We start from the raw sequence: 24,790 nt of genomic DNA, 5'->3' as shown, positions 1-24,790 counted from the left end.
ACTTTGTCCCTTGTATCCTTACGATTTATATCGACTGTTTCCTAGTATGATTTGATTGCTTATTGTACCCTATGACTATCATTAAGGGTTGTACCTGATGATTCTTGACTCTTGATGAATGTATCTTTTCTTTTATGTATGCTAAGAGCGTTTGCACCAAGACAAATTCCTTGTGTGTCTAATCATACTTGGCCAATAAAGAGTTCTGTTCTTTTCTGTTTTTTTTGGTTCTGTTCTATTCTATTTCTATTCTATCCAAGGGAGGTTTAATGGCTGACCCAACATAAATTGTTTAAATCTAGAAATACTGTGCTGTGCTTTGGGTTCAATCTTTGAAGGTGCTTTTGGACTGCATAGGGGTAGAAATGTTAATGCCCTGAGGTCAGGGTGCAGGCATTTTTTAATTCCTGGGATCAATGCTTTGTGTTAAATCAGGACAAGCTAGAAGCGCCTGCCCCACGTAACTGTCTACTGTATCTCAAATTGACATGAACTGTACTGGAATCTGAAAGCTCAGAAGAGTACATCTCTGGTCCCAGTGACCAAACCCAAATTTCACATCATTATCGTGGGACATGTATATTTGCCTTCAATTGAACTGGAATTCCACAAAGTCTACTTTATTTGTCCTTTATCAGCAAGATAGGATCTTCTCCATTTTACCATTGACCTTTTTATAATCTAAGCCATAGCTTGCCAGAGCAAAAAGAGAGAGCAGGCCTCCCCAAAATAAGATCTCCATCAAGCATAGAACATAAGCTCCTAATGAGAGAGGAATCCCTCAAATACACAGTCTTAATAGATAAGTACCTAAAGGTCAGCAATAGCCTGGAGAAATTGCCATTAAATTCCAGTCAGATGCTGATTAATAAGAAATCAGGCTCTGATTGTTTCAGACTATTTTGAATGGGTTATTAGTTTTCTGAATGGGCAAATCCATAGTCAAGAGGTTCCCCTTGGCTTCCAGCTCTCTCTGCAACCATAAATGGCAGCAATGGCGATGACTGCTCAGTTGGGCCTACTGACATTTCTATTATGATCACGTTGTGACTTGGGCATGCAATATCCTGAAAAATAGTACGTGGAAACTGCAAGCGGTGCAAAATATAGACAGCAGACTGCTAAAATACCTGAGACATTATAAGCCTGCACTTGAAGCTCTGTGATAGTTGCTAATTGCTTTCCAGAAACAAAGGGAGCTTCTTACTCTTTTCCCTTATTGCAGAGGACCCCAAACTTGGCAACTTTAAGAGTTGAGGACTTCAACTCCCAAAATTCCTCAGCCTGGCTGAAGAATTCTGGGAGTTGAAGTCCACAAGTCTTAAAGTTGCCAAGTTTGGGGACCACTGCCTTATTGCTATGCTAATTTCTCATATGCAAATATTGTCCAGAAAAGAAAATATAATCCCTTTATAAGATATTAGAACGCTTTCAATAATAAGGTTATGGGAGAGGCAACAAAAAGGCTCTCTTTTGGATGGTTTCTTTAGCTGCTAATTTAAAACTAAGAAATGGAATAGGAATGGCCAAGAGTAGGCTCCCGATAAATCCCGTTACTTTCTTACTGATGTTTTATATTCATTTAAAACCTACAGAAAACTTTCTATTCAAATGGATAATTTGTCAATATTAGGAGGTATTCAAATGAGAATATATCTAAAAATAACATGACTGAGCCTCATTAACTTTGGCTTTTCTTGAAAAGCTAAGAAAATTCAGATTGGGATGCGGGGGCGAGGGGGGAATCCTTTAAGGAGGCAACAGCAAACCACTTTCAAAACCTGGATTGTTACCTAGAAACCTACACAAAGCTCTCTATAAGCTTGGTTGTTTGCCTCATCTACTCTTCTAATGGAATAGTTCTGCACTGGGCTCAAAAACAAGCTCATAATTAAAGACACAGACCCTTGTCTTTTATCTTATGTTAGTTTTGATGAGACTCATCTCATTCAGTTAATTAACTGGTTTCATTTCAGGACTAGAAGAATATTTTTCCACTAGGTGGCATTTTACTACTATGGTATTATCCAGATGGCTTTCAAAGAATTAGCTGCAGGTTATGTTAAGAGAGGTGATGGAGAAAGCAAAGAAGCAAAATTCATCATTAAAGACAGAATAATAATCCCCAAGCCTTTTTGACTAGAATAAAATTCGTGACATCCTTCAAGCATACAATCATATCTTAAGCAAGATCACTTTCTTAATGTGAGAGCCATCCCTTTCCAAAACAATGGAAAGTATCCATGATAGACAACATTGATGTTTCTGTGAAGAGAGTACACTGGATTTTTAGAACACATCTTTCATATTTAATACCGCATATAATAAAAAAGCTTGCTTACTCAAACTAGGTAGATCCACATGGTGTCATGAATTGGTGCTCCGATGTGCAAGAAACGGGGACTAACTCTTCCTCTGTGCTGTTGTGTCACTGAACTTAACACTCTGGAGCCATTTGCCCTCACAAGGTAGCAGAAAATTTCAATGTGTGGGAAATTACCACTTTTGAAGGACATTTTAATGGGAAGGCAAGATAGATTATAGGGTGTGTGTTTGCGTGTAGAGAAATAAAACTCCTCCCAAAATGCATGGTCCCAAGTATCTTTTCACTGTGATCATATGTGCATTTTATATAGTTTTACTACAAGGTCTAGCTCCATTGCTTATGGTTTGAGCAACGAGAGTTGGGTCTATGATGATTCATTGTTGGCCAACTTGCGACAGCCAAGTTGCTTCAGCCAACTTGCCATGGGATAACTTGCCACAGCCAACTCGCTGGGGGACACCTCACTACAGGACAAGAGTTATACTTACATCAAAGAAATAGTGGAATAGAATCATTAAAGAAAGGATGCAAAAGGAGGGACATAATGAAATCTGAATGACACATTTTTAAATTCATTTTAAATAATTAAATTGAATTGATAAATTGTCCTGCAGCGAGTTGTCCCATGGCAAGTTGGCTATGGTGAGGTGGCCACGGCGAGTAGGCTGTGGCAAGTTGTCCCATTCCTAGGGCAGTTCTTTCCATCATATACTACCTTCTTTCACACTAGTCACAATCAGGCATTGCCTACTATTATGGTACTTTTGTCCTCCTTTTTCTCATGGTCTCACTTGCCTATTGAATGTGCCATTACTCACAAGATGGTGCTCTCACTGAATGATACAACATACTCTCTCCAAACTATTCTTTCATAATAAGGAAATATCTGTTCTGACCAACCACCAGAAGTCTATTGCTGTCAGTTTTACCAGTTTTACTTTACTTTACTGTAAAGCTAAGTTAACAGAAACTTACACAAGTACAACTCTCTCCTTGTCTCCTTTACAGCTCTAGAAACTAGGGAGAGTCCCTTGTCTGCCTTTTACCCAACCCATTATCCAACTACGCGGTCCCTTATCTGACAGCTCTCCAGGCAGCATCTCCTCATTCCCAGGTCTTTCTCACACAACAATACAATTACACAAAGACACTTCTAGACAGATGCAAATTTAGCCATATAGAGTATTGGCTGCCAACAATTATGTGTTTATTGATCAGTGTTTACAATCACTCCTATCCCAGTTGAGGTTTCACCAAGCATTGAGCATTTGGATTAGTTGTTGCAAAAATGGCAACATCTTTTGCTATGTGAGGAACTCTACCAATATTGGTGGAAAGCCAATTAACTTTGGCATTTCCATAATTATGCCTCTGCTTTCTGTTAAGAAGTAGAACTCTGGAGATCAGAGCCTCCACTCCTTTCTTTGCTCTTATTTTACTTCATGTGTATCTAAGGAAACGGGCTAAAGTGATGCTAGTCAGAGACACTCCATTTCACAGCTATTTTAGCCTCCTATCTTGGTCCAAAGGCCAGCAAGCTAAGTTAGACACAGCTTAATCCCCTTCCTGGATTTAAATGACATGCTGTTCTGTTTCTATAGAAATAACAGCTCAGTTCATCTAGTTTATTAGGTAGACAATACATGTCATGGCAAATTGACCTTGGTAAGGACATAATATCTCTCCTTGCTCAGATAGAAGGAAATTTCACCTCTCATTTCAGTCTTGCTTGCAGTTCGGGTGCTTATAATCCACAATGCTTTTATTATTGTTAATGGCTACAAATAACTTTAATGTTTTAAAAGTACCAATATGCTATATATCAGAAATCATCACATTCTTTTGATGTCAAGTTAAACTGACATCTTTATTTCCCAAAGCTGGTTTGCCTTGACTTCCCTTCTCCAATAAATTCTCTCACACTTCTACTTTTATTAGGCTGTACACCTTGTTTCAACTGATATGTGCTGTTTTGAAAAAAGCATACATTACCAGATTAGGTAGTAGTTCCTTTTTGTTAAGAAATGGTAGGAGGTATATAGAAAAACACAAAGCATGACATGTTGAGAAAAAAGGTCAGATTTTATTTTTGTTGTTTTTTCATACAAATAGGGGTTAAAATAGTTTCTCCAACACTTAAGTGCTTTAATTCACTGTAACAGGTGCTTTGGGAAGGTTTTTACCTTCCAAAGATACACAGATTTTTAGATCATGTTTGGAATAACCCATCTGTGTGCAATATATAAGCAATATGCTAATTTAAGCACCACAGATCTAAGCTCTCTATTCAGTTATGGGTTTTTTTTAAACACATTTTTTTAAAAAAAGAATTCAGGTTTCTACTCAGCACAGCCAGGTTCCACTAGAATTATATTAATTTATTGTGCTATATTTTATATTTTATAGTCTTATAGGGTGCTGCCATTCTACTGCTCTTTTGTAAGTTAAAATTCTATTGGAAACATTCCTTAAGACTCTCTTGCTGGACAGAAAATAAGGTACGGTAGCTAATCAACAATATGCATCTGATCACAATTATTTTGGGTGGATTTAAATATGAAATAGGATAATTTTCTTTTTAAGATAGTGGTTTTCTTTATGACATTGACTTCCATTTTCAGCTAGTTTATGATGAATTACAGATGGATATGAAAAAATGACCAGACTCCAAGAATTAAGTATGTATAAATAGCCTCATAGAATGAAGACTTATTCTGTATTTAAAGAGCAGGCATAACAAATACTTCACCAGTAATCTAAGTCCCACTTTGCAAGCTTTAGGTCAAGCACTGGCTCAACCATCACCCTTGCCCTACCTCTCATATTTGGGGTGAACTGCCCATTTGCTTTAATGTGGCAAACGTATACACAATGGGGCAATGTATGTGCATTCGTGCATATACATGGCAGCCACGGAGAAGCCATTTGACAGAAAAAATTGCAAAGTTTGCAGTTTGCAGAAATACTTTGTGAAAGATTTTCTTGCAAGAAAAAATAGATTTGGGTTTCTTATTCTAAAAGGAATCCACAAAGAGGGGGGAAAATATCCCACTCATTTAAGGCTGTACTGTGGCTGAATTTCTTTCAACTACCTATAGGAGGAGCAATGATATAATTTATCATTATAGACTTCTATTGCCTCCAGCAGCATGGAAGAGAGAAGAGTCAGATGTCCTCTTGAGTAGCAATACCTTAAGGCCAATTAGATGAGAACTAAATAGATTCTGTAAGCTACACCCAAATAGCAAACCACCAACTTTATAGTGGTGGTGGTGTCTGTTATGTTGTATTTGCATCATGGCTTGAGGGCACTTCAGAGTAATATTTCTCACCTCTGTTGCTTCAAGAGCTCTTCAAGGTTTTCAAGAAAATATTGCAGTCAATTCCCTCTGAAGAACAGAGGTGCAGTCTCTGCTCTGAAGTCAACAGCATATTCAGCTTTTTTCTCTAAGTGGTAATCAAAAAACTGGTTATTTTTTGCACGTGCTAACCCGTAAGCCATGAGTAACAAACAATAATGGTTGTGTTAACAAATTAAGCCAACACCACACGCCATTTAGCATGCTGCTGTGATTATACACAACACAGCAATACATCCTGTAGCTTGAGTAATTTTTGTATTAGCTAACATACTTCGTTAAACAGAGTTTACAGTTTCACATGCTGGGCAAGCAAAGCTTTCAGTCTTCTCTCCCTTCAGTGGCCTTTGCTCTCATGTTTGTCCTGGAGACAAAAGTTCATTATGTAGCCTAAATCAAGATAATGTGCGAAAGGTGACATCTGCATTCACAGGAGTGGAAAACCTCACTGTCTCTCAGTGAAAAGAGGATGAATGAGGAATATGGTGACACCCACAAGTTCAGTAGGTGGTCTTAGCAGATGTTTTACTTATTGTACCTTTGAGTTAGTGTTCACTCCTTGTGATTGCTTAGACAAGTCCCTATGATTTCCTTTACAAAATTTCAAAAGTAATTTAACATTGCCTGCTACCTAGGGTTGAGCGGATATGAAGGCCCAGCTGGTTTTGTGCCTAAGGCGGAGTCCACAACTCACAGTCTCTTTGATTCTAGATTGATGCCTTAACCATTATATCATACTGGTTCTCTTCTTAGAATAGCAAATGTAAAGTAAGGTAAACAAGTAAAATAACACAAATATAAACAATCTCGCTTCTCAAAAGAAGCAAGCAATGCAGAGCATTGATATAGCCACAAAAGCATTTTCCCCACTCTTAAACAATTTTGCAATTTGCAATTTCAGGCTGGGTGTGGAACAACTGTCCTTGGACAAAGTTGCAGTAATGATATCCATTACTTGTCTCAGCAAAGTCTTAGAAGTGCACTGTGGATACCTCACCCCAAACATAATAGTTAATCCTTTAAGAAAAAGTGCAGAAGCCTTGCAGTGTCAATATCATAACTCTTTATATATTTCAGAAAATCAAAGTAATAGCATTGCATTATGTGTCTTCAACTGGGATTTAGCTTCCATTGTTGCCCTGTGCTTTCTGTCACTGAAGTGTCAGTTGTCTGGTTAGCAAAGGAAGTGTTCCACTTTAGCAGTTTAAACTTGAAAGGGCTGTTTTATAATTTTTCTGATACATTTATACTATTAAAATGAGTTGAGCTTTCTCACATATCAGCCTCTGAAGCTTGAGTATTTTAAACTAATTGTGATCTTATATCTTGCTGAGCTCCAAGATAGCTTTTACAATTAGAGGGGCAGAACCTACCAGGATTTAAGAAAAACATGATGTATATGAATACAATGCCTGCATAATTCTGCTGTGCTTAGTACATATTTATATACAATCTGAAGTTTGGAGAATGAAACAAGCAAAACACTGCTTGAAGAAATTAAAGCTAAAGCCCATTATTGCAACATTCTGTTTGCCACATTGATCAGGTAAATGCTTTTAGAAGGACGACTCACAAAGCAAAATAAGACAGCAACTTCTCTTTATTTCCTTTTCACTATCTGTTGCCTAAAATACGTTCTCTGTTAAGATAGAAGTTGCATCTTAGTCAGTAGTTTTATTTACAGAGCTACCTTTCACCAATCCATCTGTCCCATTTGAAAACTCTTCAAACTATTAACTTGGCACTCCACTTTACAAGTAATTCAGGATAGGTGAGAACTTGAAAAGTAGGAAAATAGACACAGCAATACACAATACACAGGATAATTGACCACTTCTACACATCTGTAATATTTATATTTCTATACATCTGCGATATTTATAGAGTAAACACTCAGCAGCAATATTCCTTTGGAAGGACTGTTAGCCTATTTTTTCAGGCATTATGTTCTTAAGACACTAACAGGCATTGCTAGGCCATGCTACCCAGAAGATACTCCACGTGGAAAGCAAAATCAGGTTGGTTTGGACATAATTCTGCGAAGTACTACATAGATCTGCATTTTAGTCTTGAGTGTATCATTGAACTTAGCATGGCTAACAGGCACAAAGTGAGAGACTGATAGGTGATGATCTGCAAAGTTAGGATTTAGAGGCACTTTGAAACAGTGAAATATTCTCATTCTTTGTGAATATCTCTCAGAGCCCATCAGAGCTATAGGCACAAGTCCTGGTCTTTTCCTGTGATCTAAGAAATAGGCAAATTGACACAGCTGCATGTTTTGCTAGCTACCAAGATCAGGTATAATTTATTGATCCTTTAGATATATACATCACAAGAGGAAAAAGAAAAAAAGCAGTCAGAAATAATGGGCCAGATTAGTTTACTTATTGACTGTGGAATTAAGGCTTTATGGAAATAGATGAAAATATGTTGGGTATCATATAGATGTCAAAGTTTGCCTCCTTCAGCAAAATGAAATAGAAAAATTAAGACTAGAGAGTGACACAAGAATTTAAGTATTTGGTACTCTGTGTATATCAGAAATGAGCATCAAACTCTGTAAGCCAATAGATTCTTAGTGGTAATGTAACATCTTGAAACTGATATAATGTGGATTAGGGCCATTCTACTCTTAGCAGAATGCAAAGCCCATGTGAGTCAGTGGAAATCAAAACATAACAAAATTGCATGAATTAGTGAGGAATTCATCTATCTTGCATTACATAAGATCCATCAGCGGAGCATTGATACTGGCAAACCTGTTCCTGGTGACAGCATTATATAGCAGTATTTCTAAGAGTCCACAGATAGTAAAAGTATTTGTCCAATCCAGGGGCAATTTGAAAGTTATACAAAACAATTATTGTTTTTGAAAACAATTGATACATCTAAGAAAACAGTTCCTGAAGTTGTGTACTGTACTGCTAATGATTATACTTCTCTCTCTTCAACAGGAGACCCTAACAAAAGTAGCCTTTGAGTAGTTTACTAGCAACTGCATACAGCAACGTCTGGATAGCAAAGGATAACTGATTCCTATCAGTAGCAATCATTCAGCAAGTTACATGAGGAAAATATGTGGTCATTTCTTTAAAAAAAAAGATAGTTCACTAGAAAAATCATATAGAAATCTCACTGATGGCTGAACTGAATTATTTCATTATCTCTCTCTTATAGTATCCTTAGCAAAAACTAAACTATATATATATGAAATAATAAAATTGAATTTCTCTTCAGCATAGAATAGTTCTGAAAGAACTAACTTAATTTAGAACAAGTAATCAAGCATCAAATGGTTGAGTTGAATAACAAAAGAAAAGCCACATTATTGAGGTAGATGTAGTTATCTTGATGTTCCAACAGTCATGTAACTAAAAATAAGCTAAGAATCTACAGGATGCAAAACAGGAAACGTTGAACATCCACCTTAGAGGTATATATTTCCAAGCCACTTCATACTAAACAGATGCCCTCGGCAAAGTTGTGAGTTCAGTGTTAATTTGGTGAGAAACGTGAGTAATGGTACAGATATAAGAAAAAGGAAAGATCAGTTGAAGCCCAGGGTTCCATGTTAAAATTATGACAGATAGCGTAAAAATATAGGAACTGTTACAGGTGGAAAGTCTAAAATAACTTTGACTTTGTTTCAGTCACTGATTTTAGGCCCACAGAAAGTAACCTTTCTAAAAGAATTGGAACACATTTTGGATAGCACATAATAATTTGTAGGGCAATAGCATATACTAATCCTCCCTAGCTGGGAGAGGCCTTTACTCATTAAAGTTTTATCTATTTCAAACAGAAAATCTTTCTTGTAGCTAAAGCATTCATGGTGAAACTGAAACCATAGCTAGCATTGTAAATCAACATTATCCGGAACATCAAGCTGAGTCTTCTCAAAATTTGCTGTTCAAACAAGACAAAATAACATATCCATCTATTGTCTAAGGCTGACATTCCATTTGCTCATGTTCCTCTTTGGAAAAAAAAATAGCAGACAACAGGGCACATTACTACTTGTACTAAATTCTGTGTCGGTGAAATATTGCAACATAAAAAAAATCATTCTTTAGTATTGTTGGATAATTTTCATCCAGAATGAATTTTTATCTTCTTTCTTGTTTATTGTGGATGCTTATTATATTAAGACTTTCAATAATTCATACAGTTTATGAGCACAGAAAGAAAAAATGAGAATTATGACTTGCAATCTAATCTGAAAGACTTGCTCCCTATTATGTCAATATGGCTCACGAAAGTAATGTTGAAGGCTATAATTTGGTATAGAAATATAATATAATCATCTATGTGACAAAATGAACATTGGGACAAGTGTCTGAAATTGCTGGTCAGTGTACTCTAGACAGCCATATTATTCCTTCCATCTCTTAGCATCCTATACAGAAACTTGGGTATATGTGAAGAGGTATATAATCATTCAAAAGCTAGGATTAACCATGGTAAATAAAATTCAGTTTCCGTTAAAATGAATAGAATAACCAACAAGAATCTATCATTTAGATTTCAGATAGCACCACCAGATAGCAAGATCTGCCTACTACCAATAGATACTGCTTTCCTAATCAGAGACTGGGTATAATCTCTATGTTATTATAACAAAGGGACTTAAGGTTTCACTTAAGTGTAAAAATAATGCCAATGAAGTCTTATCTCTTCTCTGTCCATGTTAATACAGGTAGTCTTTGACTTACCACCACAACTGAGCTCAACATTTCTGTTGCTAAGTGTTGTTAGGTGAGTTTTGGCCCATTTTACAATCTTTCTTGCCAGGATTGTTAAGTGAATCACTGCAATCATTCAGTTAATAACATGGCTGTTAAGTAAATCTGGCTTCCTGATTGACTGCTTATCAGCAATTCGCAAAAGGGGATCATATACCCCCGGGACACTGCAACCATCATAAGTACAAGTCACTTGCCAAGCCTCTGAACTTTGATCATGTGACTGTGAGGATGCTGCAATGGTTGTAAGTGTGAAAAGTGGTCATAAGTCACTTTTTTCAGTGCCGTTGTAACTTTAAACAGTCACTAAATGAACTGTTGTAAGTCGAGGACTACCTGTATATGATTAAACAGTGGAATAATAGCAGAAAAGAGAGAACAATGATTTCAGTGAGAAAAGAAAGGGATAAGAAAAGAACATAAAAACTGCAATTTATCAGAGAAGAAAACCACCAGGAAAAAAAAGGTAAGCATGTGTTAAATTCCCAGTGAAATTAACATTGAAAATATTAAACGAATTTAAAATATAGCAGTGTTGTCCATCTGACATACAGGAAAGCAAAATGCCCTATACATTCTGTAATGGAGGTACAGCTCTATGCATGATGAAACATAACGTTCCATCACAGATTATTAGTAAACATGTTGACCAGACCCAGAGAAAAAAAAATAGTTTCATAAGCACCATTGAATGCAATGAGGAAACATGCTGCCATTTCAATGGGGTTTAAGTAAAATTATATTTCCCTAGGAATGAACACTCAAATGAATTTCAGTGCTATTAATGAATGATTGAGATAGAATGAAGACTGACATGAGCCATCTGCAGCAAAAACTCACTGCTTTATCCTGAAAAAAAATATTTAAGAAGTATTTATTGGGGCTGTGGTGTTTTGGATTTGAAGGCAAATGGTTTGGCACTTCAGATTCCAAGACTGAATCTGAAGCAGCCTCACTTTTTCCCGGGATCTCCTGAAGGTTTGGTGTGTGATTCTGGAAAAAGATGGGTTTGATTTAAGGAGTTGCAGATAGGTATCGTTTGCACTTCCATGCACTCTGAATCAGCTTTTTCACTTCCACATCTAAAACACTGCCCAGTCCTACCATTTATAGCATTGAGAGTGGACCCACTTTGTTTTACAAAGCATTCAAAAGCAAGCTGACAACTTCAGAGGGATCCAAACAAGAATTTAAAGAAGGATTCCCGGAATGAGCAAAAAGTTTTAAAACCAAATTACAAATTTAGTTTCTAAAAGTATTTTTAATGTTGCAAAATATGTCACCGTATTACTGATAAAACTAATCATAATGATTTTTTGAAAGAAAATCTTTTTCTTTTTTAAAAAATATCCTGATTGCTATCATGTTATAAATTTGAGCAATGCATTCAACGGGTCTCAACACATAATTCAAGTTGATTACTGCATACATTTGCCCCACACAGCAAGAAAAAATGCATTAAAAAGGAAAAAGGCTACTGTCCTCAAGAATCCCTATGTCCACATCTAACTGATCCTGGAAGCGGGGAATGGCCTAGTTCAGTCCAGATTCCTTTCCCTCCTTCTGCAGCAGCTAATCAGCGCTGTTTGGTGCTGATCATATTTATAGGAAAGTGGGGAATGAGAGGTGGGAAATGCTCACGCCCAGAAGCTGGCATTTCTGCTGTACTTGGTCATCAATAGATTGGGGACCTTGCCGGCAAGCAATCATTTAATAACAAGAACAACAATAATAGCACGATTTGGACTACTCAGTTCCCTGAGAAACTATTGTGCTACAGAAACCCATTGGAACTACAAGACAGAGAGAATAAAATCCCAGGAGCCTGATTTTTAAAACTGTTTTCCATTTGACTCTAATAACATGGGAGTGGTACCTTGAATAGGTAGCACTTGGGCCTTTCTTTCTGACATGCAGAATATACACATGTGGTGCTACCACAAACACAACCAAATGCAATGCGAAATCTATATAACCGACAGCTCCTGTTCTCTTATCACCGTGGGGCCCTATCCTGGTCACTGCCTGATGCAAAGTGAAATGAGCTCTGAGCCATCTATAATCAAGAACCATTGTGGGTATTTGTTACTGAACCATTTGTTCCACTTGAAGTGGTCCCATTCTGTCCTTGGTTTATGGTGCACTGCTGAGCATGGTCACAGCAGTGGCAGTAATTTTATCATTTCTTGTGAAACTTCTGGATAGGCTTTTGCTTCCACAATAATGCCTATTGAAACAAACTTTACATTAAACACTGTAGAATTTCTGAGTTCTTCAGAAACCTGTCTGGGTGCAGGCTAAATTCAGGACTGTCCTTCTGCTGCACAGTCATACATGGCCCTCTGATTCACTGCCTTCAGTCACTGTCTTCTTAAGCTCAATTTCTGAAGATGGCTTTTCCTCCTTCTCTTCCGTAGTTTTACTGGCCTCCTCCTACAGCCAATAACAAATGCCCCATGTGGGTGTTAGGGGAAAGGTACAAGCACATGTTTAAAAAACAATAGGTCTTTCAATCTAAACTGATCAATGAAAAAGAAATTACTCGCTAGGAACACTGTAAAATTTGCTAAAACAAAGATGGGTATGAGACTCAGAATGGAAAATGAAAGTTGTTTACACAACTTCTGAATCAATCAGTAATTCACAAAACCTCTGAACTTTCTAAATATATATCTGGTATAAATTGGAAGTATATGAAATATTATATATATTCAATATTATGAAGCTGTACTTTGAGCACGTGAAAAAGTATTAAGTGATTGAAGGAAAGATACTTCACTGTTCTTTGTTAACTATTTTGATTACCGTTACATAGAAATAAACAGAAATCCTTTAAACCGGGGGTGTCAAATTTGCAGCTCATGGCCAGATGTGTCACCCACTAGCCATGGCCACTGCAAGTTTAGTGAAGGGGGAAAAAGTCACAATATGTCATGTGACGCCCCTGCTTTAAAGGAATCATCTCCATTGTCAAAATAACATGACTGAAATTATTTCATTCCTATGTTTGTGTAATGGTTACAAGAATTATAGCAGTGCTATCAGATTATTGGAAATAATTTATAATAAATGAATGTGAATGAAGCTTGACATTTTATATGCATCAAACAAAGGAAATTGTATTTTTACAATACTTCTGTACAATTCCATAAGAAATCCTGTAATTTAACAATGGTTGGAAGGGGGCCATACTGGCAAGGTGCAAACCTTTGCATCTCTCTCTGCAAATTTCTTGAACATGTTGGCATATATCTTTCGGTCCCGTTCATTGTGCTCCTTTGTTTTCTTCTGACACATGGTAATTTGTGACTTGGCTGCCTTATTCTGTGGATTCACTTCTAGCACTCTCTGAAAGTCACATTTTGCCAACTCAAATTCATTCATGAGCAGCCTTGCCTCTCCTCTTCGGTACAAGCCCTTTTCATTGGCTTGGTCCAATGCTAATGCCTGCAAACAAACATTCTTATAATTAACATAAATTAAAGGTGGAAAAATTCCCTCATAATAAAAGACATGGTTAGTAATGCCAGTAACAAAACTATGAACCCCACCTATTTTCAAAATAGGAAGGTAAAACTAAAGCTTCACACTGCATATGCTAAATTTTACAATGTAATTATCACATGTGTACCAAAACAGAAACTAAAATTCAGAAGCAGATTGTTTTATTAGATTGTTTTACAATGCCACATATACTACTATAGAAATAAGAAAAACTATTATTGTAAAAGCAAAGTATTAAAAAATCTATCATAGCAATCTGTCTCTCAAATATTCTGTCATTACAATTATAATAATCTCTTATACTAATCTTCAAAATGGATTTTTTTTTGCCCCAAATTTAGATATTATGGAGCACAGCTTTTACAGCTACAAATGGAATATTCTAGAAATAGTAATATGATACTATGACTAAATGTAAATGGATATAGTGTTTACAACTTCCAAATGGAGGCTAAACAGAAAACTTACAGGCAAAGTTTATATGATGACTCATAATGCCCAGATATTTATAGTGTTGTCTAAAAACACATGCCTTTCTTTTATATAATTATCTCAGTAACATAAATGTTCTGTCTCACTTTTAACACATTGTTCTAGCTGTACTATATTCAGAAATCTGTATAACTTGAGGAATATCTTGGGAGAAACAGCTTTAAGCTTGTACTGGTGAAAAATAATACTAAACAAGATATTTAATACACTGTTCATGATACAAAAGTCATCCAGGAGTTTTATCAACAACATTTTAATCAATGATTTGGATGAAGGAATTGGGACATTCACAAATTATGCAGAGGAGAAAAGATTGTGTGGGGTGGCTAATTATTTAGATTAAAGAGAAGTTTAAAAAGTATCTACTTCAGTACAAGACTGATATGAATAGGATATAATTTAACAAAGAGAAATTTAAAGTTTTGTGTCTGGATAGGAAAAATATAAAGCACTTCTACAACATGGGGGAGATCTGACTTATCAGTAGTATATGAGTGTCCTTGTCAGCCCCATTTGAAGTACTGTCTCCCATTCTGATTAGCAAAAAGGACAGTGAGGAATTGAAATAAGTTCAGCAGAGGTATACCAAGATGATGTAAGCTCTGAAAATTAAGTCCTCTAAGGAACAATTCAAGGATCTGAGTAGCTTAGCCTACGGAAAAACAACTGATGGGCGATGCAATAACAATCTGTAATGGTATGTGGAAATGACCTTGGGGGAAGAGAAGGAAAAACCAGAGACTAGACAATTGTCAGACAAATAGCAGCTGAGTCTGCAGAAGAAATGGGGACATGATAAATATCACAGAAGGGACCTCCCTAGTTTCTTGGACTGTAAAGATGAGGGTGAGAGATGAATTCTGTCAATGTACCCTTACAATAAAGTTAGAATTAGCATTTCTGCATGTCTTGTCTGAACTACCTCCCAAGGCTGACACAAATCTATATTAAACATTATATAAAATTATATAATCAAATGTATAAAAATAAATTAGAAAGTTGCCCTTAGCTCCCTAAATGCTACAAAATTATTTTACGTAACACAATAATTATCCAAGAACTTTAAGAACTTAAGTTGTCAACTTTTCTACATTTGTTAGATATAGAAATATATATCTATTTGCTTTGTAGAGGGTGGGTGTTTTTGCATCATTTTGATACATATTTCTAGTATATTTAATTAACTGGAGCAAAAAAAAAACCAGAATGAAAATTAAGCAGATTGAGAAAATACCGTAATCAAACATCACCAGTGCTTCCCCAACTCCACAAGGCTAGATGTGTTTTTACCTTATTGCAGTACTCAATTGCTTTAGTGTATTCCCGTAGCTTTAAGTAGCACATAGCAAGGTTGAGGAAGGCTGCCAACAATAAAGATTCTGAAGCTTTAGATTCCCTTTCTGATAAGCCATATTCCATTTCTAACCAGGATACGATCTTTCCATACTGAATCACTGCTTGCAAGTACTTGCCTTCCTAAGAATAATATTAAATAAGGTTAAAGAGGAGTATTACATTGAAAAATGGAACAAATTTATTTCTTAAACGTTGGTTATAATTTGAACAATCAGTAACAGAAGAATGAAGGGAAAGAGGAACATTTCAATAGGAAAGAAGTGGGCAAATTGCAATTAAGAATTTTAATACCAGAAAGCTGTAATGTCAGATGCCCTTATTTTGGCTACATTATGACAGATCCATATTTATTGTACATCAACTGCTCAGAAGCTCTCTAAACCAAAGCCTAGAGATAGTTCTACTTTTAAGAAAACTATATATCACTGAAAGGTAAAGACAAAGGTGGATGTTAAGAAGGAGAGATTCTCTGAGCAAATAAATAAACTACAGAAGGCTTATCAATAGGAGACAGGTTTTTTTCTAGCAATGCTAACACATACCTTAAAATACACAGTTCCTTTTTCTTTAACAATGGCAGCCTGTTCTAGTTTCTCTTTGGTGTCCATCTCCCAGGATTCTTTGGCCTATAATCAAGTATTTATAACAATAATCAAATAACAGAAAATGATGCAATGCTGAAAATCTAAACTATACCTCATAATACAGTAAATTTTGTCAACTCTTCCTAGTTTCAAGTTTAGTATTACTTAATCCCAATAAGCAAACAATGAAATAATTATATATAAAAATATTCACAAATTTATATTTGGTTTATATTTAGAACTTAAGGCAGAGTGAAATTTGAAGTAGCCCCATATTGATATCATTGATATCTTCTTTCTAGCCCAAATTATATTCAGCTCCACTTAAATCTGTCCTGAAGACAGAGGAGTTAAAAAATCTGAAAGGATAACCCAGAATATTGAAAGAAGCCTATACAATTTTCTTGAGGGTAGACAGATTTCTTTCATGTAAGTTTCCTTCCTGTTAACATTTCCCATTATAAATTGGCATCAATGCTCCACCTTATGTACATCTTGTTCCTTCCCTGTACTTTACAGAGATGGTACATTCTCCATCACCCTAAAAAGGGCACAGCCTGTTCAGCAATTTTGCCCTGCCCTCCTTTCAGTACTGTTTGGCAGGACATGTTTTTTTTCTACAACCAGAAAAAGAAGTACAAAAGGAACAAGCCTAGGACAAGTCTTGGACCCCACCCAAAACAATAAAACACATACAAGAACACTGTGATCCTAGCTGACATATCTTTACCAACTTTTGTGACAAATGTGCCGGATGGAGCTGGAAATGGATCTTCCTAAATGTATTCACTGTAGAAAAGTTCCTGTGGGTAAACATCCAATGTGTACAGGATGGTTTGTTATTTGAAGAAATTCCATTCTCACCTTTTCAAAGCTTTTCAATGTAACTTCATACACAAGTTCAGCATTTGGTTCTATGCCAAATACAGGCTTTCCAGCTTCACCGAACCCATATCTAAAGCAAAGCATGGGAAAAAAATAATAACAGAAATGACTCAGGATAAGGCACATTATTCAGCATTCCGGATATTTACACTCACAGGGAGATAATTGGTTAGCTACATCAGGTCCTAGAGACAAAACATGGGTTGCCTAGGAAACCAATGTCTGAGTAGTTCATTTGGGACAAAACACTTATATACTATACTGGACTCAGTGTTAATATTTTGTATTCAGATTGGATGCAATTATATATTGTGCAATCTATTCAGTTTTTCATGCACTTATTATCCCTTAATTTTTTTTCAAAATCTTGAAATTACATTAAATAAGTGGATATGCAAATAGTAAGAATATTTGAAATAATTGTGTCATTCTATCTACACACTGTTTAGATATCATTTTAGATATATTTAAAAAGAACTGGTTTATTCTAAAACAATTTACATTATATAACAATCTCACTGGCAGCTACCACCAGCTACCAGCTATGGTGTTAAGTATAAATGAGACCTGTATAAAAGCTATGTAAAAATAGACTGAGAGCCAGGTTGTTGTACTGGTTAAATGTATCAGGCTAGAAACTGGGAGTTCTAATCTTGCTCTAGACATGAAAACCACTAATAATTTTGAGCCACTCATTTACTCAGTCTGGGAAGGAACCAATGGCAAGCCACTTTCAAAAATCTTGCAAAAAAAGAAAAAAGCCATATAGGCTTCTCCAGGTGGACACTGGAAGACAAGACTTGAGCTAAAGACACCAAATAAATAAATAAAGGAGGGTGGGGGGACAAACACTGCTCCCACACTTCTTACTGTGTTCCTATATGCAAGATACAGTGTTCTCCTCTTTGCATCTTCTCCAGAGCTTTGTCAATTCCAATGGGAATGTCATGGTCTTCCCCTTCTCCTACAGTGAATGCTACATCTCTACAATCAAACATTCTGCCATCACAGAAACCTTTCAAATGAACTGTTTGGGAGAAAGAGAAATGTTATGCAATGTAAGGCACTACCAACAACATTTCAATATGCATTAAACAGCATAACCAAAACATATCATTTGTTGACATTCTTCTCTTCACCATGGCTGGCATAACAGAAGAACTTGGTCCCAAAACAAACTTCAAAATCACATTGTTTTTGATTTTTCCCTATTTCTAAAATGAGTCTAAACTGATTGATGTTAAATTAAAAAAACTAGATAAATTTTATTTTCTTATTTATTACATTTATGTTCCACCCATCTCGTCCAGAGGCAACTGTTCTTAGCCTACAGAACTGAAGACAGGTTTACTCACATTGTGGGCTGGTTCCCTGAGGCAATAGTTTGAAGACGGCAGCTCTCAGTATCAGGCAGTAGAATCCTGCCTGATTTTGAACCCAGACTGGAATTGTGTTGCAAAAGCTACTAACATTCTGCCTGAACACAAAAAGCTGCACTGCATTACATTGGCAGGATATAATTTCTTTGATATTTTGGGGAGAACATGGTGAATTTAGATAAGAGCAAGAACTGAGAGGAGAAATCTGCTTCAAAAGGAAGAGCCAGACAGGTTTATCTTTGTTGCCAAGCAAAGTAATATGTCTGTTCTATCAATGCTGTGAACAAGGCATTAGTTTGCTTTATTATAAGTACTATAGATTAACATTACAATGTATAAATATGAATAGTTTCTGTTTCTGTTTTATTATTTAGTAAAGAATGACAACAAACAAGAAGATATCAGTAATATTCTTAAAGAAAGCTATGTTCAGATTCTAATGGAATAATTCCCTCTGCATTATAGCTCATAAAAGAAAAAGAGAAAATGTATACATGCTGTCTAAAATAGCACTACAAAGGTTGTGCTTGTCTGGTGTATGGTCAGGATAAAAGAAAAAAAATGCAAAATTAGCACAAACTATTGCAAATATCTCAGACATCTTTACAATTACACCTGCTAAGTAACATGAAAGTATAGGTATGCGAGTTTTTTCCCTTCAAAGATAGATAAAATGATATTAAGTTGCAGAATGCTCTAAGAATACCATTCCACATAAATATGATCCTAGATATAAAATGAAGTTATAAGGTTAGTAATAAGGAATTAAGCGATTGAGAATTCTGGTGTTCACTGATCACTAATGCTAAGGAGGGTTAGACCTGATTAGAAACTGATTATAAGACTATCATGGAAACATCAAGGCCATAGGCTAGACTGGAAGTAGAAAACAATTCATGGAAGAAGGCAGTTGTAAAATACTTCTGTTATGTTGCCAAAAAACCAATAATAATAATAATTGGAAGGCATCCAAATAGGGAAGGCTAAGCCAGATTGTTGTTGACAGAAGTTATGCATATGTATACGCATATGTAGGAACTGGCATTTATGTGTGTGAGAATGACTGGGCATAACCTCTCTCACTAACCCTTTCCACCCTCTTTTGCAATCTCCAAAGCACTCAGTATAATCCACCAATCCCCAACTAAAGAACATGAATCCTGTATTCATTCTAAGCCAGAAATTGTGGTATACAGATGAGCAAGATGTCTTTCAATGACTGCGAAGGGAAAAGCCCAATGGCACATTGGCATGACAGATTGTCAATACATGTTAAAGCCTATGTCAAGTAAATATAGTAATTACAAAGTTACACTGTGTTCTACAATGGAAATACATGATGAATCTTGCAATCATGTAACAGGCACGCTCAAGGTCAGGCCACCATAGGAAACTTACCTAACCATAAAAATGGCTCCCTTGACCAATCATAAAAAAAATCATTTACCAAAAAAAGGAAGCATTCCCTTCCTCACCTGAGAATATAGGGTTTTGGCGGTATTTGTTTGTTTGTTTGTTTGTTTGTTTATATATCTTAACCATCCATCTTCCTCAGAGAAAGCCTCTGGGTGATGTACAATATAATACCATCTCTCTAAAAATCATTTAGAAAGCAACATAGACAGAGGTATGATATAAATCAGAAGAGATGCCTAGGAACATTCCAGAACCCAAGGCACCAATTGCCTATCTCTGTACAAATTGTGCTGTAATTTATCACCCAAACCAGGCCACATATGAAGTCTAAGCTAGAGATTAGTCTATTGACTAGAATCTGCAAACAAATCCAGAATTGTATTCAGGCAATGCTGTTCTAAATGCCTAGATATTATCAAAAGTTTGTTCAATTGCCCATCATTCAATGTAATATTTGTATTCAGTGTATTCCATACTCTTCAACCAAGAAATGCTCAAGACAGCTATCTCACATAAATAAAAGATTCAGGTCAATCAGCATGGTTTGAATTTAAGTGATGTAGTTTTATTATATTCTTTAGCTTACCAATGCCAGAATGTTTTGTTATAATTAACATTGCTATTTCAGTAGTCTATGGATGAATTTTACACAGGGGTGGGATTCAAATTTCTTAACAACTGGTTCTGTGGGCATGGCCTAATTTGTGGGTGTGGCTTGGTGGTCATGTGACTGGGTGGGCGTGGCTTGCTGTCTGGATGTGGCTTGGTGGTCATGTGACAAAGCTTGTATGTAAATATTGTAAATATTTATGTAAATATTGAATTTTTTATAAAAAGAGTAACTTTTACCCAAAATCAGGCAAAGCAGGCAGGCAGATTGAGTTGCTCCCAGAATCACAGATTCACTTAGAGATCTACCATTCTGCAATCTGCTACCTGAATCTACACTGAAAAATAGAAGCTTCAGTCCTAAGGAAGGTTCAGCTCTGCTTTTATATTAGCTAGAAAGCAAGAAATCCAATGATTTCCTGCTTTCTAAATCTCCTGGCACAGCAGAACAGCTGATGGTTGGGTGGGGGGGGGGGAAGGGAAAATAGCAACTTACTGAAGGCAGACAAGTTTGATGACTTGCATGCCATGTCAGGAGTGAGGGGGCGGGGCCAGCCAGTGGTGCAATTTGTCAGTTTTCCAAACTGGGCAGAATCATAACTATCAGTTCTATTGAACCGGTCTGACCAGGTAGAATCCCACCCCTGATTTTACATACACTGAGCATTTTGTCATTTTATTTCTTTGTTTGCATTACTTACAACCTTCCCTCTGACTACTTTGCTAGCTTACGAAATGCTTCAGGCATTTTATGAAAAAGTTTCTAGTCTAGGAAGATTTATAATACAATACTTAGGCACTACAACTTCTTGTATTTGTACCCCCATGTAAAATTTAGTTGAACTCTAGTAATCCTTTGCTTCTTCCTTGTAATTTCTAACCCTTGGCCTTCTCATACTGAAGTAATTATTTTGTGTTCTAATAAAAACAATTGCCAATATAAATATAAGACTAATATAAAACAAAACAACCCTCTCTTCTTAAAAGTCTTTTGCACTGGAAGCCAATATTACGAATTTTAGGTATCTGTGGATCATCAAGTATGCATATCATGAAAAAATTGAAATGTAGCAAGATGCCAGAAATTTAGCATAAAATGCTATAAAATGAAATTGGATAGGAATTCAAAACCACTTTCCACCAGAGATTTTGTTCACATAAACAAAGAGCTCATGTCCTTTTGAAATGTGAGCTTCATTCCATTATTATTAATACAGATTCTACAGCTTACATTTTTCTTTCTATTTGACAATCTCTTGAGTGCAATCTCTTATACTACTGTACATCAATAGAAAAATACATCTTTTCTGGATGGAAAAACAGAACAGAAAGCATGTCCATCTAATTCGCTATGGCCTATACTGTTTAGTAAAATAATAAAAAGAGGATTGTAATGCGGCTTTGAATTCTAGGAGCTCTCTCTTTATGTCTGAGAAACAATACTTTTGCTATAGATATTTAAGATTCTTGTACGTATGCTTTTCACTTTCCAAGTCCTGTCCTATGACTCTCAAATTGCTGGTAACAATTATTTGTCTTTTGCAAAAACAAACAAAAGGAAATCCAAACAGTATTTTTCTTTTCCTGAGCAATGTTAATCTCCTTTCTAAGTACCCTATCTGATGCAATATTTAGGTGTTGTATTGTGTATATTTCTCTAAAGTATGTTATGAGTGGCTTAAGGGAACATGAAACCTGTCTACAGTAATACATGGAAGACTTGCAGTACTGAAGTTGTTAGTCGTTGTATCACTGGTGCAAGAATACAATGGCATCACCTTATGTGTTATGATACTTTTGACTAGTAGATATGCATTTAGATTAATTATCTCCCTGTATTCTTAGGTAGCATATTGTGTTAGTGTCAACACAGAATCTACTGATAGCTGTGAAGGAGTTTCCATAGATTCTAATCTATTATTTTAAAGACATTTCTATTTTCCAGGTATAGTTTTGAGTGCGTATTATGTACAATAATCTTTCTGATGTAAAGTATCACCGTATATTATTGTTTTTGTAGAATTTATGTGAGCTGTTCATTGAAAACAAGATAAAAAAACAAAATATTTTATATAACTATAACTGGGCAATAAAATGTCATCCTAATTTAAAAAGTAGTGGCAATTTAGTGTGAACTTTGAAGCTCCTTTTCCGGATAATAAAATGGGTTCCTGCAATGTTTTGTTAACTTTATAATTTCCACTCAGTATCTTTATCAGGATGTATGAGGTGTGGGGGATTGTGGCTAGAAAAAAGTGTAATGTACAAATTTTTTAGCTCATATTTAAATATAATATTAGATATATACTACCGGTAATTTGTAGTGGTCCCATTCTGTTCTGTGCCAACAATCTTAACTAAATTCACTCTTTGGTAGAATGATTCTTCATGAATTGTATAAATATAGTACAGGAAATACTTCCATAACATGATTATCAAAGCTTACTTAAATACTATCTGAAAGAGATCACTTGGGTTGAATTACACTTGGATTGCACAGTAAGAAATTCCAGCCAGACTAGGGAACATCAGTTCAGCTGTTGAGTTGACTTATTGTTCTCTGTGTGCCTAGAGCAATTTTGTTTTGAAGAGCACAGAACATTGTGTTCTTAATGTGGCTGGCACATGAACTCTGTGCACTGACAGCAATTTGTACAACTTGATTAAAACAGCAGAGGGCTGCATAGTAACTTGAAATGCAAATATCCAAGTAGTCTGTGTTTTAGGAAGCATAGCAGTGAAATATGCCCTATCATTCAAGTTAACAAGACTGTCTTCATAAATCCTATCCTAAGATTTTAACACAACTACATGTATGTCCTAATTATAATAATGTCAGGAGTCTTTAAATTAGCTTCCTAGCTAATGCTGGGTTTTACTACAACTCAGAAAAAACACTATCGGTTAATGATTGTTGTGCAAGTTTAATCGCCCGCTTGTCTTCAAAGTACAGTCAGAACTACTTTTCTGGTTTTCCACCAACCTACTATATAAATCAATCAAAACATTTCCACTTTACTATAGTTGGTAAGAAATCTGAAATGGGTTCTCAATCCAATGACTTTTGTCTCCTAGAATAGAAGATAATAACAGACATACTTATTTAGAAAATTTATATGGCTGCCTACTTGCTCACAGCAACCCTAGGTGGCTTACAAACAATAAAAACATAGTATAGAAATCTTTTTTTTTTAAAAAAAAAATCCCTTACCCTGGGTAACATCATACAGCCAAATAAGCCATTGATGAGCTCCATCCCACTCTGGGTTCCCAGGCTCAGAGGCACATTATATTTCTTTCCTTTAGAGCACCTTATTTCCATGCCACTCACAACTTATTTTAGAGTTGTTTTCATAATTTTTGACAATACAGATACAAGCTAAGGTCAGAAGATGTGGAAGCAATACTATTTAATATGTTTCCCTTAATTGGCAATCCCAAGAAAATTAATGACAGAACAAACAGGGAATTAGAACAGGCATGAATAAAACTCCAGTCTTACAAGGATAACAGCTTACATGATCAGGGAAGGAAGCAAAAGGGAGGAGGAGAAAAGGGTTAGTAACAGTGCATGCAGAACAGGCAATCAAACGTCATCTCTTTTCCCTACAGTAATTTATTTCCAAGATAAATTGTTTTTTAAAAAAGCTACCCCCCGCCCCGCAAAAAGCAGAAAGCTAGCAAGGATGTGGAAGCACAATGCCTTGCCAGTTGTAGGTCTGTGCACATGTAATAAACTCCAGGGAGTTGATCAAGAAAAGTTGAAGGAGACAGAAATAAAGTAACAGTGAAAACTGGTAAAGATGTGACGGAAGCATTCCACATTCAATCTGTCAGTTCTACTGCTATTACAGAGAAAGCATACCAGTCTAAGGGAGCATAAAATAGGCAAATCCCATGGAAGATGGACAAAGTACAGACACCTTTATCTGGCAAGAATATGTCTGTCAGAAGCTTTTATGCTGGGATTCAGTATTAGAAACATAGGGTGATGAGTGCAACGGACAAACACACTGTACAAACTGGTCCTACAAGGATGAAGCCTGTTGATTATCACATGCCATCTAGATATTCCAACATAAGGAATGAAGAACCCTACCCTACAGTATCAGTAGAATATTATTCTTCCTCCTCA

General features: G+C 36.0%; 1 protein-coding gene across 6 annotated transcripts in view; it reads right to left on the bottom strand.

Moving 5' to 3' along the window:
• Nucleotides 1-4,389: 4,389 nt before the first annotated feature.
• FKBP5 (FKBP prolyl isomerase 5) overlaps nt 4,390-24,790 on the bottom strand; it is a 60,451-nt gene continuing 40,050 nt past the window's right edge. For all 6 annotated transcript variants that reach the window (XM_087929672.1, XM_087929670.1, XM_087929669.1 and 3 more), the window contains 6 exons: nt 18,122-18,278; nt 17,231-17,321; nt 16,325-16,408; nt 15,717-15,902; nt 13,638-13,877; nt 4,390-12,863 (listed from right to left, as the gene is read on the bottom strand). In XM_087929672.1, the coding sequence (XP_087785798.1) occupies nt 12,759-12,863; nt 13,638-13,877; nt 15,717-15,902; nt 16,325-16,408; nt 17,231-17,321; nt 18,122-18,278 (863 nt within the window). In that variant the 3' untranslated portion in view covers nt 4,390-12,758. The remainder of the gene's footprint in view (nt 12,864-13,637; nt 13,878-15,716; nt 15,903-16,324; nt 16,409-17,230; nt 17,322-18,121; nt 18,279-24,790) is intronic.

The sequence above is a fragment of the Pseudonaja textilis genome, chromosome 3 (genome assembly GCF_049901715.1).
Source record: "Pseudonaja textilis isolate UNSWEBS1 chromosome 3, rPseTex1.2, whole genome shotgun sequence".
Lineage (NCBI taxonomy): Eukaryota > Metazoa > Chordata > Lepidosauria > Squamata > Elapidae > Pseudonaja > Pseudonaja textilis.
This window is presented reverse-complemented; position numbering and strand designations above follow the sequence as displayed.